Below are 19,897 nucleotides of genomic sequence, written 5' to 3'. Positions count from 1 at the left end.
CCTGAACACACAGAGAGCTACCTAGCTCTGCCTATCAAGTGCTGGGATTACAAGCATACGCCACCACTGCCCGGCTTTCCTATGGCTTGCTAATAGCTCTGACCCCCGGGCAACTTTATTTATTATTTATTATTAACATACAAATAATATTTTAGTACAAAATAAAATAAACAGATCTTGCAGAATCTGGAGAGATGTCTCAGTAGACAAAATCATGTACTGCTCATGTAAAGTGGCAGAGTTCAATACACAGACATCAGAAAATGTAGTTCACACCCACCTGTCACAGTAGCTGCAAGGGATCACAGTCCTCTTTGGGCCTCCAAGTACTCTTATACACACACATGCACATAAAAATACACTCAACACACACACACAGACACACACACATATACACAACACACACATACATACATACACACACACACACACCCACACACACACACACACTCCAGAATCCAAACCTTTTCTGTCTATCACTAGAAAATAAACAGACTTCTATGGGATATTAATGAAATAAAATATACTAAGATAAAAGAAAAATAACACATTAGATTGAAGAAAACAAACAAAAAGAAGGAAAGGAGCCAAAAAAGTCAGATGAATCAGAGACCCACTTGGTTGCACATTCTCAGTCGCATAAAAACTGTAAAGTGGTAGCCATTGTACATACTCAAAGAAACAAATAGGGTAAAATGAGAGAAGAAAAAAATAAGAAAACAAAAAAAAACAAAGTGAAACAAAACAAAAAAGATTAAAACAACAAAGAAATAAACAAACAAAAAAGGAAAACAATCTGACATGATATTGTGAGACAACAATCATCCAAAGATGGCACTGAGTTCATTTTCTGTTGCCATCTACTGTTACACATGCATTCTAACCTTCAGCATAGTTTAGACTCCAGTGAGACTCCCTTGGAGGAAACTAAACTTTCATTAGCAGCTGGCTATCAACTGGATATTGGTTCTGGCTTAGGAATGAAGCCTGTGTCCACTTCTTCCAGCTCAAGTACCCTGCACTGGATAGTTTTTTGCAAATCTGACACAAGCTAAAGTCATCTGAGAGGAGGGAACCCCAATTAAGAAAATGTTTTTAAGCTGGCAGTGGTGGCACACACCTTTAATCCCATCACTTGGGAGGCATAGGATGGCAGATGTCTGTGAGTCTGAGGCCAGCCTGGTCTTCAGAGTTAGTTACAGAACAGCCAACACTACATAAAGAAACCCTGTCTTAAAGCCTCCCACCCCCCTAAAAAGAAAATGTCTCCATGGGATCCCGCTATAGGGCATTTTCTTCATCAGTGATTGACTGGGAGGGCCCAGCTCAAAGTGGGTGGTGACATTCCTAGGTGGTGGTCCTGAGTTTTATAAGAAAGCAGGCTGAGCAAGGCAGTAAGCAGCACCTCTCCATGGCCTCTGCCTCAGTTCCTACCTCAATTCTCTGCCCTGTTTGACTTCTGTCCTGGCTTCCTGCAATGATGAACTCAAATGTGAAAGTGTGTGCAAAATACGCCCTTTCCTCTCCAACTTGGTTTTTGGCCATGTTGTTTTATTGCAGCAATAGAAACTCTAACTATGACAAGTTGGTACCAGGGGTGAGGTCTTGCTTTGACAGACCTGACCATGTTGTATTGTAGGAGGACCTTGAAGGGACTTTGAAACATTGTATAAGAAAATCCTTTGAGTGTTTACCTAATGGTGAGCTGTTCTGTAGTAGCTTGGAATATAAGAATGTTGAAGGCAATGCAGAAAATGGGAACATGTTTTGTGAAGTTTCAGAGGGAAGTTTAAAGACTCTATTGGGGCCCTTTGTTATTTTGAATTAAGATTCTGTGGCCCTGGTTAGCTGGACTGAATAATCAGCTATGATTAACAAAATATCTGAACTACTAAAGTGAGACCTTTGTTTTACTGAGATACTTGATGCTGGTTGGCTGGAGTTGAGAAATTAGTGGTGATTAAGAAGAGCCCACAGTGGTAGTGGCACATGCCTTTAATTGCAACACTCTGGAGGCAGATCCAGGTGGATCTCTGTGAGTTCAAGGCCAGCCTGGGTTATAGAATGAGTTCCAGGACAGGCACGAAAAGTACAATGAGAAACAATGTCTCAGGAAAAAAAAAAAAAAAGGATCCCAGCATTGCTGAGTTGAAATCTTCTGAGAAGTGGTTCCTGAGAGCACAAGGATGCTGTGTCCCAGAGACAGTTGTATGTCATGCTGGCAGTCAATTTTGGTGGTGTGAGAGTCACCTAGGTGGCACTGGTTTTGAAGGCATGAATTGGTCATGGATTCCAGCTGAGGCCTGGCACTGTGAAAAGCTGGGAGATGCCATTGGTGAAGGTGTAAGTACACTTGCACTTGAAGGTCCAAAATTAAAGGAATCATACAGAGAATTTGAGACTTGGAACCATGAAGAGAGTCCATGAGAGGCATTGATAAAAGTGCAGTCATGTTGCAGTAGAAGACCCAGCATTGTGGTTGAGGTCAGTACTGTGGGATGACTGACATGAACAGAAGCAGCTATAGAGTGGAGCCATCCTGAGCCTGGAAGGCAAGCTGTGTGTGCTGCAGAGGATGGAGCTAAAGAAGTGACCCAAGCCCTTTGGAGAAACCCAGAAGACAGTAAGTGTATCCAGACATTGGAAATCAAACTATTACACAGTTGGAGAGTGGATTTTATTTGTCAGAAAGAGACTTTGCCTTGTGCCTTTCCCTCTTGAAGCAAGGAATTATTTAACCTAATTTTTATTTTTTTAGGAGCCCACACTTGAGAGATTTCAAACTTTTAAAAGCATTTTTGGGTTTGAAAAGAGACTGAAGCCGGGCGGTGGTGGTGCACGCCTTTAATCCCAGCACACGGGAGGCAGAGCCAGGTGGATCTCTGTGAGTTCGAGGCCAGCCTGGGCTACCAAGTGAGTTCCAGGAAAGGCCCAATCTACACAGAGAAACCCTGTCTCGAAAAACCAAAAAAAAAAAAAAAAGAGACTGAATATGATAAAGGGATGGATTTTTCTGTTTTGTTTGAGACAGGGTTTCTCTGTGTACTACTGGGTGGCCTAGAAATTCACTCTGTAAATCTGACTGGTTTTGAAATCACAGAGATCCACCTGTCTCTGTCTCCTGAGTGCTGGCAGTAAATATGTATGTCATCACTGCCCATAAGGACTGCATTTTTAAAAAGAGATTTATTTATTATGTATAGTGTTCAGCATGCATGTATTTCTGAATGCCAGAATAAGACACCAGCTCTCATTATAGCTGGTGTGAGCTAACATGCAATTGCTGGGAGTTCTGAAAGATCTGCCAGTACTCTTAACCTCTGAGTGAAATTGTAATGTGTTCTATTGTGGGACTTTTTAAAACTGTGGGACATTTAAAGTTACTTATGTTTTTAAAAATACTTGTTTATTTTTATTTTATATGCATTGATGTTTTGCCTGAATGTATATCTGTGTCAGGGTATTGGATTCCATGGAACTAAAGTTACAGACAGTTGTGAGCTGCCATGTTGGTGCTGGGACTTGAACCTGGGTTCTCAGGAGGAATAACCAGTGCTGTTAAATGCTGAGCCCTCTCTGCCACCCCTACTTAAAATTTAATGTGAGATCTTGGGGATGAACAGAAAAGGAAAGGTAGCTTTGTAGTGATGTATTTGCATGTCAAAATTAAATGTGTCAATTGTGCTGGATAGTTTCCTAACAACTTGATACATCTGAGTCATCACATCTAAAGTCATCTGAGAAGAGGGGACATCAATTAAAAGAATGCCTTCAGCTCTTAATACCACAGGGCCAGCTCTCCCACATGAACCAGGCATTGCTGGGTGAGGGGAGGGGGAGGAAGCAAGCTCATGCCCATCCCATGCCAACACCAAACAGACAGGTACTAGGTTGAGCATGTCCTGTGGTCATAGGAATGGGAGAACTATCCCTGACCCCCAGCAGCTGCAACACTTGGGAGAGCAAACCCTATACATCATTAGAAAAGCAGAATATAGCCAACCTTGTTAGTGTGGTTGTGGATTAGCCAGCCGAAAAATTGTGAGTATGGGAGATCTGTCCCAATCATGCATCTGTCTTGAGGTGGCATCTGTGGAGGAGAGTTATCCTCCTCCCCTATGCCCATCAATATCTGGGGCAAGTGATAGAGCTGGCTTTGTGGTCATGTAGTGGGAGAGCTATACCTGACCCCCACCAGCTGCAACACTTGGGAGAGCAGGCCCTGCACCTCACCAGTGCAGCACAATGGAGCCATCCTTGTTAGTGCAGATGTGAGTGAGCCAGACCTAAAGTTGTAAACATGGAACAGTTGTTCCCATTTGACATCTGGTAGACCATTCCTACAGTTTCCCAGTCCCAGGCCCAAGGATATGACTTGGCCTGCCCCACTCTCCGCCCCATCTATGATCTGCTGGAACTTGTGAAGGGGCCTGGCCTGTAGACCTAAAGTCGCAAGATTTCTAAAACACAGGACAACAACAGGATATCCAGGAGGAGCCCTAGTTAGGGCCCAGCATTGATAAGATAGTAGAAACCAAAGGCCTGGATCCAGACCAATGACTCTTTGCAATGAACACTTGCAAGTAAAGATAAATGCACAAAGGGGTTCACGGCATGAATAACTGTCTCACGCAACAGCTTCTATGATGAGATTAAAATTTTTTTCACTTATTTCATTTTTTCCTTTTTTCTCTTACACACACGCACACTATTTGTATGGAGCAGCCAACTGAACAAAGTGTATTCCATGAGAATGAGAGAAGTGCATCATGGGAAGAGTCCTGGGACTTTGGAGACACATGAGGCATCCTCTTCCTCTTTTGGGGACCCTGTGTGTATAAGAGTGTGTGCCAGTCCCCAGCTTCCTTATGGATTATTATTCACTCTTGTCTTCCTGACTGATCTGGCTCTCTCAGACATAGTTCATGAAGTCCTGGTTCATATACAGGCATCACACAGACTGGTTCTGAAGCTGACTGCCAAGGATCTTCTGCTGATTCTATCTGGAGTCCTGGGTACAGAGAAGCCTCCTCCTCAATGGCTGCAAATGGCCTTCCTGGATTGTAGGTCTTTCCCAGTCTGTATGAGTTGAAGGAATATGCACCAATTTAGCAAAAGGTGAAGGACTGTGAGGAAGTGACAAGATAAAGGCTGCTTGGATGTTTAGAGTAACACAGAGAATTGAGCACAGAGTCAGTGGGAGTAGTTACATCTGGGCATTTGACACAGGGCACCATAATTCATAGATAGGCTCCAGGTATTGACTGCAAATTTGTTGTTCTGGTTGACATTTGGTGTCAGGTAATAAAATGAGGTCCTAAGTTTGTAATAACTTAGTATGTAGCTCCTTATGCAGTGATCTGGTACAGTACAATCTTTATGAAAAGTTACATCTAATGTGAATAATTTGTATTTCTTCAGAATAAAAACATATAAGAAAATAATGCATGACAAATTGGAGAAATGTCTCAAGGGCTTCAGAAACAAAACACTATATTGACACAAATTTGTTGTACTGAATGTCAAATTTACAAAATGTTTATGAATATTTACATGTATAACTCTTGAATCTGTTCACCAGCATATGTAATTGACAGTGGAAATAACTTTTTTTGGAATAATCTAGCGGTCAAATTAATAAAATATGTGAATGATCCAAGTGGAAGAACTCCCTAATTAGCATTTCATCAGCAAATGAAATCAGTAACACAAAAGTAATAGTGAATGTAAGAGGAGGACTCAAAATGCAGGCTATATTCCAACATGAATAAGAGGATGGATGCAGAATTCATTTAGCCTAATATGATTACTTAAAGAAATAATAGCCTATGGAATCAAATGCCAAATTATGACTTCATATGTGAGCATTCAGATAGTGAAGAACAATCATGCTTCAAAACTCTTTAATTTAAGAAATATGGGAGCTAGGTTTTAAGGTTTGTTCTTCTAGCATATATTGTATCCTTAATGTGATGAAGTGAGTTCCTTTCTGGTCTTAATAGTATGATGTAGCACTTGGGGACAAAGATGATGCTTAAGAGTGATATACTAGAAGCCAAGATGGAGAGGACTTCCATAGTCACCATGACCTTCCCCTTGGTGCTGTGGTAGACAGGAAGGAAGCTGACCCAGACACTACAGAACACCAGCATGCTGAAAGCCAGGAACTTGGCTTCATTGAATGTTTCAGGCAGATTCTTGGACCAAAAAGCCATAAGGTAGCTTCCTATAGCCAGTGTTCACAGGTATCCCAGGATGCAGTAGAAGGCAATGGCTAAGCCTTTGTTACAATTGATGATGATGTGTCCATGTTCTGAATGAACATCTTTGTCAATAAATGGAGGAGAGGTTGCCAGCCAAATTCCACAGAGAACAACTTGCAGTAGGGTGAAGATGGGAATGATGATAAGGGGCTCTTGCTATTAGCAGCCACTTCCTCATTCTCCCTGGAGCAGTGATCTTGAAGGCTATAAGTACAGTGAGAGTTTTGGCCATCACAGTGGTAAGAGCCACAGTGAACAGAAGTCCAAATGTGTTCTGCTGTAGGATACAGGTGACTGTGCTAGGATGGCCAATGTAAAGAAAGGGACAGAGAAAACAGAGGATGAGAGTGATGAGTAGGATGTAACTGAGATGCCGGTTATTGGCCTTGACAATGAGAGTGTCTTGGTGTTTCAGAAACACCCCAAGAACAACAACTGTGAGTGAGGAGAAACCCAAGGACATGATGCTGAATATCTTCCCCAAGGGGTCATCATAGGCCAGAAATGTCACAGTCTTACGTTGACAATGGCTCTTCTCATTATTTGCATAGTGTGTTTCTGGACACTTCACACACTGATCCACATCTGGCAGAAATGCAGGTTTTTATGAATGCATACTCAGGTTTCCCCTTTTATTCTAAGTCACTTACCTGCTCCAGAACATTGCAATGATTATCTGAACCACCTTGTTTTGTTTCACATACAAACACAGAAGGATTAAACTCCATTTGCCTTCTCCTTCATGCTGACAGAATCATGCTTTCTCTGTTGTTACTCATATGGTATCCTCATCTTTAGCGACACTGTTGTATCTGTTTTACACGTCACTAGAGCACTGACATACATCACATGAACCTAATTTCACTCTGGCATTACCTCTTCATTAATACATCTCCATTCTTAAGAGGGCATGTGACTTTAGTGCAATAGAGAGAATGTCCTTTGAAATCATAATGATGTTCTCCTATATTCCAAATGCATCTACATTCATAAAATCCACGGTGTTCTCTAAGTTTCTTTATTCTATGAAGGAGCCTGAATGAGTTAAAATTCTTAAATTCTTGCAGCCTTGAACCACTTCATCAGTGACACTGTTTTCATACTCTGTATAGTAGTATCTATGCATTACATAGATAAAGAACTACTCATGTATTCTTATGTCTTTATGGAACAATGTTTGAACACTCTGTTCCTGATATCTTATCAATTTACTTTGGATTATGATGTATGCTTATGGATTTTTCTGCTATATTTTCAATGTAGTAATAATGTCCATATTTCTATACACTTTTTATTTTTGATATATATTTAATTCTCTTTATATCATCACATTACCACTCACACTCCCTATATAATACATTCTGATCATGATTTTGCACTCCCCAGCTCCTCTCACATTCTCCCCACCTCCATGCGCACCCAATTCCACTCCCTGTCTTTTTCTTTTTCTTTAAAAAAGGAAAACACAAAATCACAACAAACCAAACAAAACAACAATTAAATAAACTCACTCTCTCATACATGCACAAACAAACCACAAAAGCACAAAACACAAAGTTGTAAATTAAAGTATAAGGGAAAAGTACAAGACCAGAAGAAAATAAATAAAGAAAAATAATAGCCCAGAACATCACCATCTCCCCTCAACACCATATCCTGGCCCACAACTCTGGAAGCTTTAATGGAGGCCAGGTTTGTTCTAGGGACACCAGTCTTCCCAACAGTTCAATGCTGCACTTTCTCCCCAGGGCTCCATAATCCAGCCCAGAACTTCATTAGAAGACTTCTGCTTTACTGAAGGCCAGGTTGGTTCTAGGGACCCTAGCATCCCCTTCACTCGGATCTATATTCCAGCAAACAGCTCTGGAAGGTCCTAGGGACACCAGATAAGTCTCTGCTTACTGCTGGCTAACACTCCTTAAAGCCTGCCCAACATATCCCAGCAGCACCTCCTCTCTTTGATTCCATATTCCAGCCCACAACTCTGGAACTTTTACTGGAGGCCAGGTTCATCCTAGGGACCCCATACCATACCACCTGCTAACATGCCTTACACCCTGCCCTACAGCCCCAGACTCTACTCCCTTCCCTGGGCTCCATATTCCTAACCACACCTTAGGCAGAAGACTTCTCTTTTATCCCAGGCCAGGCTGGTTTGAGAGACCCAAGGTAAGACACTGCCCACTGCTAGCCAACACTCACCAAAGCTGGCCCAACAGCCCCCAATTGTACACCACCTGCACTCCCTATCCCAGTCAACAACTTCTGCAGAAAACCTTTGCTTTACTGGAGCCTATGCTGTACTAGGAATCTCAGACAACAAGCAGATACACAGAACACAAGAGGCCACACAGGTTATTGGAACCACAGAGGCCAGGGTGGCATCCAAATTCCAGAGTTCTTGCAGGCCACAAAACCCCACTGGAGACACCCTACTGGACCTATAAACTGCCTAGTCACCAGAATTCTTGGCCACTTAGGCAAAATGACCAGAGAGGAAACAGAAACCAAGAAACAAAACATCCATTCAACAAAGACAAAGTCAGAAATTAACATCTAGATGAATAACCAATGCAAACCTAGATGTCTAAATGCCAGTGTAAGAATACAATCAACAACAGAAAGGGCAATATGGCACCACCAGAGCCCAGCTACCCTATAACCAAAAGACCTGAACATTCCAACAGTGCTGAAGCACAAGAAAGCAACCTTAAAAACAACTTTATGAAGATGATAGAGGAAAGAGGGAATGAAAAAAAAATCCCTTCATGAAATTGAGGAAAAGACAAACAAAAAATTGGATGATATTGATAAATTCCTTAAAGAATGCCAAGGAAGCAAGGAAAATACAAACAAACAGGTGAAGGAAACTGTTTAAGACCTGAAAATGCAAAGACAAGCAATAAAGAAAATACAAATGGAGGGAATTTGGGAAATCAAAAATCTGGGTAGGTGAACAGGAACTACAGATGCAAGCATCACCAACAGAATTCAAAAGATGAAAGAAAGAATTTCAAGTGCTGGAGATACAATAGAAGAAATAGATTCATTGGTCAAATAAAATATTAAATCTAAAAAAATTCCTAACACAAAACATCTAGGAAATTTGGGAATCTATGAAAAGACCAAACTAAGAATAAGAAAAATAGAAGAAGAATACCAGCTTAAAGGGCCAGAAAATAAATTAAGTAAATTCATAGAAGGAAATTTTCCTAACTTAAAGAAGGACATGGCTATACAGGTAGGAGAAGCTTACAGAACACCAAAAAGATTGGACCAGAAAAAATGTCCCCAAGCCACATAATAATCAAAACACTAAACTTACAGAACAATGTTCTAATACAATTATTAGAAGCTGAAAAGGAAAAAAATCAAGTAACATATAAAGGCAGACCTATTAGAATACATCCAACTTCTTAATGGAGACTCTAAAAGCCAGAAGAGTCAGGAGAGATGCACTATAGACTCTAAGAGAACATTGATGCTAGCCCAGACTACTGTATCCAGAAAAACACCCAATCACCAAAGATGGAGAAAACCAGATATTTCATGACAGAGTCAAATTTAAATAACATCTACCCACAAACCCAGCCCTAGAGAAGGTATGGAAAGCAAAACTCCAATCAAAACTCCAAGGACGTTAACTACACCCACTAAAATATGGCAATAGATAATCTCATACCAACTAAAACCAAAGAATGGAAACACACCACCACCATCAACAAAATAACAGGAATTAACAATCATTGATCACTAATATTTTTTAATATTAATGGACTCAATTCCCCAATAAAAAGATATAGGTAAGAGAGTGGATATGAAAACTGGATCCATCTTTTTGCTGCATACAAGAAACACACCTCAACACCAAATATAGACATTAGCTCTGAGTAAAGGGTTGGAAAAAGGTGCCTCCATAAAAAGTGGGAGATCTCATACCAGCAACTTAACAGTACATCTGAAAGCTTTAGAACAAAAAGAAGCAAGAGCACCAAGGAGAGTAGATGGCAAAAATAATCAAATTGCAGGCTGAAATCAATAAAATAGAAACAAAGAGAAGAATACAGAGAATCAATGAAACAGAGAGCTGGCTTTTGAGAAAATCAACAAGATAGACAAACCACCATCCAAACGGATTCACAGTTCCATAAACTTTCCTCTTGTGACAGCTGTCATTGTGTAGAAATGCCCTTCATTAATATTATATTGTTGGTGAGGGGGCACCAGCATATTTGATGATTTTTTGTCCCCCTTGTCCTTGTGCTGGACCTTATGGTTGTAGATGCTGCTGCTCTATTAGATGAATTAAATGCACTGGGTTTAATAGGGTCCTGGGGTAGCATGGGCCACTTGGCAGCACTGGATCAATTCCCACAGGAAAAATAATAGTTTTTATCAAAATGGGCAGCAGAGACAAAAAAATGTTTATAATGTCCTAACCCTTAATCATCAGCATATGCCAAGTGAATTTTACGGTGACATGTCTCTTTTGGACTTTGATACTGGCTAACCAGCCATGGTCTTTTCAGGCATAAAATAGAGAGAAAGCCTACTGAAATTTTTTTTGACCTTTAAAAGCAGAAAAAAAATCTTAAACAAATGAAAGGCTACAATGGATTGTGCCAAAAGGCAATCAAGGCCACTGAATATATTCCATACTTGACCCAAACTGCAAACCCAGAAACCCTTAAAAGGGACAGGAGTTTCCCTGAGGAAGAACCTTCATCAAATACCTAAAAGGTTTACTGTTAGCCTTTCTCCAATCATTTCTCAAAGACACCTACAGCCACTCACAAGGTAACCATCCACTGGGGTAATCGACAATCCTGCTTTCTGGGGTCTATTATACACTAATTCTGAATTGATGCTGATTCCAGTAGATACCAAGCAACATTGTGACCCTCCAGTTAAAGTAGGCAGAAATGGAGGCCAGGTGATTAATGAAGTTTTGACGGATGTCTGACTCACAGTAGGTCCAGTGGGTCCCTGACTTCTCCTGTAGTGATTTCCCTAGTTCCATCCCAATATACAGTGAATATATGAACTGTTGGAGTATTTTAAGGGGGAGAACCTACAGATCCAAAACAGGAGGACCCCTCTATAATGCAGGACAACAGGATATCCAAGAGGAGCCTCAGTGAAAGCCAATTATTGGTGTTGTAGCAGAAATCAGAGGCCTCGAGCCAGACCAATGACTTATGGTAATGAACAGACTAAAGGGTAAACTATGTGTCTCAAGAACCTCACTATAGCTTTCACAATAGGATTCTTTTTGGTTAGCTTCTTTTTGCTTTTTATCTTTGTTTTGTTTTCATTTTGGTTTTCTTTTAAATTTGGTTTTGTTTGGTGTGGGGAAGCTGCAAAGGTAGATTGTGGATGTGAGGAGAGAGGGAGATAAGAGGGATTGGAATGCATGATGAGAAATTTACATGAATCAATAAAAGTAAAGAAAATGACAGCTTTTGTCCCCCCATTGGACCTTAGTGGAAACTGAATGTTAGACACAGTACCACCAAATTACCATGTGACATGAGCTCGGTGTGATCTGACCCACCAAGTCATAAAATAGGACATGTACAGCAGCAATCTGTTACCAAATGGAAGGGGTTTGTTTATACATGATCATGTCTGAGCAGGTTCTGAAAGCAAGTTACATGAAGAAGTTGCCCAAATGCCTATGTTTTCTACCCATTAGAATTCTGTCTGTTTCCAAGCATTCACCTATAGTCTCATGGCATGTGCCATATGAATGGTTGATTGAGGAAGGGAAGACTATGGCTTGATTTCCTGATGGCTCTGCACATTACACGGGCACCACTCAGAAGTGGACAGCTGCAGCATTACAACCCCTTTCTGGAATAATCCTGAAAGACATATACTGTGAGATGGTCTGTATGTCAAGTGTGTTGCTGATTGGTCAATAAATAAATCACTGATTGGCCAGTGGCCAGGCAGGAAGTATAGGCGGGACAAGGAGGAGAATAAAGCTGGGAAGTGGAAGGCTGAGTCAGAGACACTGCCAGCCGCCATGATGACAAACAGCATGTGAAGATGCCGGTAAGCCATGAGCCGCGTGGCAGGGTATAGATTTATGGAAATGGATTAATTTAAGCTGTAAGAACATTAGCAAGAAGCCTGCCATGGCCATACAGTTTGTAACCAATATAAGTCTGTGTTTACTTGGTTGGGTCTGAGCAGCTGTGGGACTGGTAGGTGAAAGAGATTTGTCCTGACTGTGGGTCAGGCAGGAAAACTCAAACTACAGACATTGGCAAAAGGAATTCTTCAAAATGGGCAGAACTTAGAGCAGTACACATTGTTATGCAGGGGGTTTTTCTGGAAAGAGAAATGGCCAAATGTGTGATTGTTCACTGACTCATGAGCCAATAGATTGGTTGGATGGTCAGGCCCTGGAAAGAGCCTGACTAGAAAATTTGTGAGAAAGATATCTCAGCAAGTATGTGGACAGATGTCTCCAAGTGGGTAAAGGATGTGAAGATACTTGTGTCCCATGTAAATACTCATCAAGAGGTCACTTCAGCTCAAAAGGACTTCAAAAATCAAGTATATAGGATGTCCTGTTCTGTGGACACTCAGCCTCTTTCCCTATCCACTCCTGTCTTTGCCCAATGGACCAATGAACAAAGTGGCCATAGTGGCAAAGATTTGGATTTGGCATGTGCTCAGCAATATGGACTTCTATTCATCAAAGCTGACCTGGCCACAGATGCTCCTGAGTGCCAGTACCATCCATAGCACAGACCAACATTATTCCCCAGATATGGCACCATTCCCCAGAGTGAACAGCCAGCAACCTGGTGGCAGGTTGACTACAATGGACCACTTCTTCCATGGAAAGGATAATGTTTTGTCCTTACTTAAGTAGATACTGATTCTGCTTATGGATTTGACTTTCATACATGGGATGCTTCTACCAAAATCACCATCTGTTGTTGTTGATTGTTATTTTACTCTTTTGACTCTTTAGCCTTCGGGGGCGGGGGGGGGTACCACACAGCTCCCAAATAAATCACACAGAGTCTTATTCTTTCTTTACCTCATTTTGGATTGTTTATAGCCAGCTTTTCTTAAATTAATCCATCAGCCTTTTACCTCTGGACTTTTATCTTTCCCTGTATCTGTATACCATTCTTTACTTCTTACATTGTGCCTTACTATATAGCTGGGTGGCTGGCCACTGGAGCCCTCCTCTCCTTTTCTTGCTCCTTCCTCTGAGATTTCTCTTCCTATTTATTCTCTTGGCCTAGCAGCTCTGCCTATACTTTCATTCCAAACTATTGCTCGTTCAGCTCTTTATTAGACCATTCAGGTGTTTTAGAAGGCAATGTAACATGGGTTCACAGAGTTAAACAAATGCAACATAAAAGAATGTAACACATCTTTTCATCTTTAACCAAATGTTCCACAGCATGAACAATGTAATGTTGAGAGCTTCTGATAGCAAAAGACCATAGGAGTATACAGCATGTGACAACTAGTGCTCAGGTGGCCAACCTATCAGTTGGAGGAAACCATCAACAAATCATTATGGAATTAAATTACTGCCTTTAGAATGAATTGGCTGTTTCTTGTTGTAAACTTATTGTACAATAACAGCTATGAGATCTCCCCATTTACTGTGTGCTGTGGATATCGCTCTGTATAAATAAAACACTGATTGGCCAGTAGCCAGACAGGAAGTATAGGCGGGACTAACAGAGAGGAGAATTGAGGGAACAGGAAGGAGAGGGAGAGACTGCCTGCAGCCACCTCCAGGACAAGGAAGATGTAAGGTACCAGTGAGCCACAAACCACATGGCAAAGTATAGATTAGTAAAAATGGGCTGAATATAAGAGTAAGAGCTAGACAATGATAGGCCTGAGCTAATGGCCAAGCAGTTTAAATAATATAAGCATCTGTATGTTTATTTTATAAGTGGGCTAAGGGAATGCCGGGGCTTGGCGGGACCCAGAGAGAAAACACTCCAGCTACAACTGTGCATTTCCATGTTATGTGTACATGCAATCTCATGATTGCACTTCAATCTTATGAGCATACATAATTGTGGATAGTCAAGAATATGGTTTCTTATTTGGCTGTACAATTTTTAGGATTAGAAACATACTAATATATGCTTCATAACTAGGTCTGTTGTTCCATGTGGACTGTAGACACTTAGAGGTCTTGTTCTCCATCCTTAGCCACTGACAAGACAAAATTGGCCAGACAAAGTGTCCTCGTAGAACTTTCACAGAGCAGAATTGCAGGGGCCTAGCCTTGTTGGATCTAAACCCTTCAGGAGAATTATGGTGAACTAGAAGAGATAGTGCAGGTGTCTGGCCTTGGTATATCTCAGTTCTTCAAGAGATCAACAGCACCTATGTTGCCTAAGCTTCCTCCACTGGCACCTCCCCACTCTGATTCAAAAAACAATTAACACTTTGTATTTATCTCTACACCAGTTTTTAATGCATGATTTTAAGCTCAGTAGAATAATTATCTATAGGTCCTGAGATTCAGGTGACTAACAGAAAAAGACTGTTAACTGACTAACCATGTCTGGATATTATTAATCACATAAAATAGTACACGCATTTTTTGCCTTTTCCTTAAAACTATCTTTGGTTTAATTTCTTCTTTTGTAACCTTTGTAGCTATCCCTTTAAGAGATACCCAGAACATTTTACAACCTACAGCTGTTGTCAGTCACTAATTAAGATGACCAAGTCTTTGCTATTTGTGACTCTTACCAGAATACTTGTCCCTGAGAGTTTACTTTGTAATTTTTACTAACACATTGTTAATGAATGGATATATATTCATTATATATATATATATTATATATATATATATCCAATGAAAGGATATATATTCCATATATATATATATATATATGGAACAAAGATGAACATAGTTGAAAAAAACTAGGTAAAATCATGAGAGAACAGCAGAAGGGACAGAGAGGAGCTAAGTGTGAGAACAGAAAAGAAGCTATGTAGATAGAATTGATTTAGAAGAATAAAGTGAATAGACTAAAAAACACATTGTGTTTAGATTCTTTCAATATGCCTAAGTTTAGATCCTCAGCTACTTGATAGATTCTTTCACAGACCCTGGAAGAAAACAATAGGCCCTGGACCTCTGCTGTGGATTTAGCTTTTGCTAGTGCAAAAAAAAAAAAAAGGTTTCTGGGCTACACACTGCTGGATGGAGGCATAGACCCACTGCTTTCCAGACTCAGTGGCGAGCATGGATCCCAGATCTGGCAGTAAACATACCTTCGCCATGTTGGGAAGCTGAGGAGCATGGAGTCAGCAGCCAAAGTCACCTCAGAGCTCAACAGTTTAAAATTTCTCCTGGTCAGAGAAGGATTATAGATTTGTAATAAGACAGATTCAGATAGAATAAAACTCTAAACAGTTTACAGTTTGTAAAAATGTTCATAGGCATGGAAGAGAGAGGAAAGGAGTATATGTACTTAGGAAAAGATATAGATATTTTAAAAAATAAAGTCCTTAAAGAGACAGTAAAAGCAATATAAAAGTTAAGCCACATAAACATGAAAATTATACAAAGAATCTGGATCCTGCATTATTATATATATAAAAATATATACATATATATATATACATATATATATATTGTCTTTGGGATTTTTAACTGCAGAGAGACATTTGATTGTATGGGCTACTCAGTTAAACCAACATGTATATTTTAAAGATATCTTGACTTCAAAATTTGTCTCTAAGGATACATTGCTTTGGAAAAGAGGTTCTGCTTTTGTTTCCACAGAAGATGAGAACCCATGGACTGCTTCCAGGCTAATATGGTATGATCAGCCAAGACCCCTGAAAGGTCAACACAGCCTTACAGACTACTACAGGCAAGATTTAACTATAATTCTTAATTTTCTCAGGATCTCCATACGAGTGGCAACACCCCCCAACCAGCAGGATGTGGTATGAGAAGTTATGGCCTAATTCCCAAAATATTGTTTATAAATGGTTATTTTTATTTAAAGGAAGTTGATTATAAATGCAATCTCTTTCTAAAGAAGAAAAGGGGATATTACAGATATGCTGGGATGAAAGGGTAGGTTATTGAATCTACTTTTAAAGATCAACAACTTGATTAAAATGTTTTATATTGCTATGGATTTTAGTTTATTGATACAAATTTAAAGTTAATTTTGTTATATTATATCTATATTTCTACTCTTATTCAGGGTATTATGTTTATGCAGCTCATTTAAAAATGTAACATATAATTAAGAAATACCAATCAATAGTCATCTATGATAATCAAACTTATAGTCATATTTTCTAAATATAGTTGTTTTCTATATATATGTAGATATATTTCAATTAGGTAGGTAATCTTTAAACACTTCAAAGACCTACAGAATATGGCATGTAAAATGTTTTAAGAACTTAGGCTTTCCTGGACAATAAGACATGTCTTCCCCTGACAGCACCAATTACTTCAAAGAGAATGATGAGCATCCAAGAAACTCATTATAGCATTTGTTTTGTTTGTGACAAATGTTAACCATGTGGGCAAGAAAGTGCTCTTGCCTGGACTGCTTGACAGTATGTTGTATAAACTAGACATATAGGACCCATAGAAAAATGACCACTGAATTTTTCCAAGGCAAGGCAAAATGGTCCTTTGGGTTCCTGCTTCACAGAAGAGACTGCCAAACATTCTACAGGACACAGGGAGAAGTGACTGAGAGACTCTAGACCTATAAGCTGAAGATGAATGCCCAACATTGCAGAGGAACTTTGGGTGACTGTCCAGGAAGCAAGCTGTCTCTATCATTTCTAGAACTTTGGAAGTTGCTTACAATGCAATGCACTTCCTGTTCACTCAGGTAATATTATATCCTTCTGGGGTCTTTGATAGAGTCAAAGACTAGATAGTTATAGTTTTCCTTAATTATGATAAAGAAAAATGAAATATAAAACTTTAAACTCACATAAATAGGATACATGATAAAATATTTTAATTTTGCCAAATACAAATAGACTAGATATTGTAACTGTAATTCTTGAATGATAACTGTTTTGTTATATGTAACTTCACTGTTAAAATTAAAACCTTCCTTTTTGATTAGATAAAAAGGGAAATGCTGTGGGATGTCTTTCTTTTTTTTTTAAAGATTTATTTATTTATTATGTACACAGAAGAGGGTGCCAGATCTCATTACAGATAGTTGTGAGCCACCATGTTGGTGCTGGGAATTGAACTCAGGACCTCTGGAAGAACAGTCGGTGCTTTTAACCTCCGAGCCATCTCTCCAGCCCCGGGATGTCTTTCTATATGTTGTGAATATGTGTTGCTCCCTTTGGCTAATAAATAAAACTGTTTTGGCCTATGGCAAAGCAGCTTAGAGGTATGCAGGAAATCCAAGCAGAGATACAGAGAAAAGATGGGTGGAGTCAGGGAAGACATGAGCAGGCTACCCAAGGAGCCACAAGGTGACAACAGACCGTAATGCCACAGCCACATAGCAAAACACACATTAACAGGAAAGGGTTAATTTAAGATAAAAGAGCTAGCTGGCAAGAAGTCTGCCACAGGCCATACAGTTGGTAATTAATGTAAGCCTCTGAATGATTACTTTATAAATGGCTGCAGGACTTCAGGGCTGGGTGGGACACCGGAAAATTGCCAGTGACAATAAGGTTTCTCCCTTAGCGATGATCCAGATGTCCCAGGAATCAAGGGGAAGAAAGGGAATAGTTCTACTCATTATCACACCTAATGACCCACTAGGAAAATTTTGCTTCTTGTCCCCTCAACATTAAGTTCTGCTACTCTAGAAGTCTTGGTTCCAGAAAAAGGAAGATCACTGCCAAAAGCTGAAACAAACATTCTTTTGAAATGGAAGCTCAGCCTCCCCCTGGTCACTCTGGTCTTCTAATGCCCTTCAGCTGACAAGCTAAGAAAGGAATGACTGTGGAATATTCCTTTAGATGGTGTGAATATGTTTTACTGTGATTGGGATAATTAAGAAGCTGCCTGCCCAGTAGCTGGATAGGTAGAGTTTTGTTGGGACTTGCAGAAAAAAGAGCATGATGAAGAAGGGGAGGAATCTTTTGGAATTGAAGGAGATGCAGAGAGAAGGAGATGAACACATGGCAGAGAATAGATAACAAATATGGGTTAGCCAGGCGGTAGTGGTGCACGCCTTTAATCCCAGCACTCGGGAGGCAGAGCCAGGCAGATCTCTGTGAGTTAAAGGCCAGCCTGGTCTACAGAGCGAGTTCCATGACAGGCACCAAAACTACACAGAGAAACCCTGTCAAAAAAAAAAAACCAAAAAGAAAAAAAAAGAAATATGGGTTAATTTAAGATGTAAGATTTAGCTAGTAACAAGCCTAAGGTTTGGGGTGAGCATTTGTAGTTAATATTAAACCTCTTTGTGGTTATTTGGGAGCAGCTGTTTAGATACACTGAAACTTGGCCTAAAAAAACTAACAACTCCTCATAGTGTTAGGAGTGATTGATCCACATTACCATGGGGAAACTGGATTGCTCCTACAAAATGCAATAAGAAGGAGTATGTCTGCAGTGCAGGGGATCCTTTAGGTCATCTCTTAGTGCTACCATATCCTGTGATTAAAATCAATGGGAAACTACAACAGCCTAACACAGAAAGGATGTTAAAGGGCACAGACTCATCAGTCACTTTCCAGGAATGGAGCCAAGACCTGGAGGAAATACAGAATGGGTAGTAGGGGAACTTAGTTGTAAATACTTGTTAAAGCCATGTCACCAGTAACAGAAGGGAAGATTATAGTTGATATTTCTCTTCTACTGTATTTTCCTAAGAATGTTTTTGTACAGATATTTGTGTTTTCTTTCAATTTCTTCATCAAGTGGTGTAACATCATTAACAGAATATCAATGGTTACCATATTTCAATTCAAGACACTAAAGTCCTGTTCCACAAGGGTCATTGACACCTATTCTAAATTTTAAATGTGTTTGCAATTGTATGAGAGTAAGTTATATCGTGTTAGGTGTAATTATGATGTGGTTAAATACTTAATGCATTTGTGTTTCTATTTGGTATAGTTACATTATGTGTAACTGTTATTATGACCTATTTATTGTCTTCTTTTTTAATTGATTTTTGTATTTAAATTCTTTTCATTTTACATACCAACCACAGGTCCCACTCCCTCACCTCCTACTACTTCCCCCCAACTCCCCTCCACCCCACCCCCATGCACTCCTCAGAGAGAGTAAAGCCTCCCATGGGAAGTCAACAAAATGTCTGGCATATCAAATCGTGGAAGACCAAACCCCTCCTCCCTGCATCAAGGCTGAGAAAGGTATCCCTCCATAGGTAATGGACTCCAAAAAGCTAATTCATACACGAGTGATAAATCCTGGTCCCACTGCCAGGGGCCCAACCAACTGCCCAAGCCACACAACTATCACCCACATCCAGAGGGCCTAGTTTGGTCACATGTAGGTTCCCCAGCTGTCAGTCTAGAGTCTACGAGCTCCCTCTAGCTCAGACCAGCTGTCTCTGTGGATTTCCCCATCATTACATTGACCCCCCCCCCACCCTTGCTCATATACTCTCTCCCCCATCTCTTCAAATAGATTCCTGGTGCTC

General features: G+C 40.1%; 1 protein-coding gene across 1 annotated transcript in view; it reads left to right on the top strand.

The window, feature by feature from the left end:
• The first annotated feature begins 17,695 nt into the window (after nt 1-17,695).
• Nucleotides 17,696-19,897, top strand: part of LOC131903550 (zinc finger protein 54-like) — a 29,573-nt gene continuing 27,371 nt past the window's right edge. The window contains exon 1 of the mRNA XM_059254183.1: nt 17,696-17,757. Within this exon, the coding sequence (XP_059110166.1) occupies nt 17,696-17,757 (62 nt within the window). The remainder of the gene's footprint in view (nt 17,758-19,897) is intronic.

The sequence above is a fragment of the Peromyscus eremicus genome, chromosome 1, assembly GCF_949786415.1.
Source record: "Peromyscus eremicus chromosome 1, PerEre_H2_v1, whole genome shotgun sequence".
Taxonomy (NCBI): domain Eukaryota; kingdom Metazoa; phylum Chordata; class Mammalia; order Rodentia; family Cricetidae; genus Peromyscus; species Peromyscus eremicus.
The sequence above is the reverse complement of the archived record's forward strand: the minus strand, read 5'-3'. Positions and strand labels throughout refer to the sequence as shown.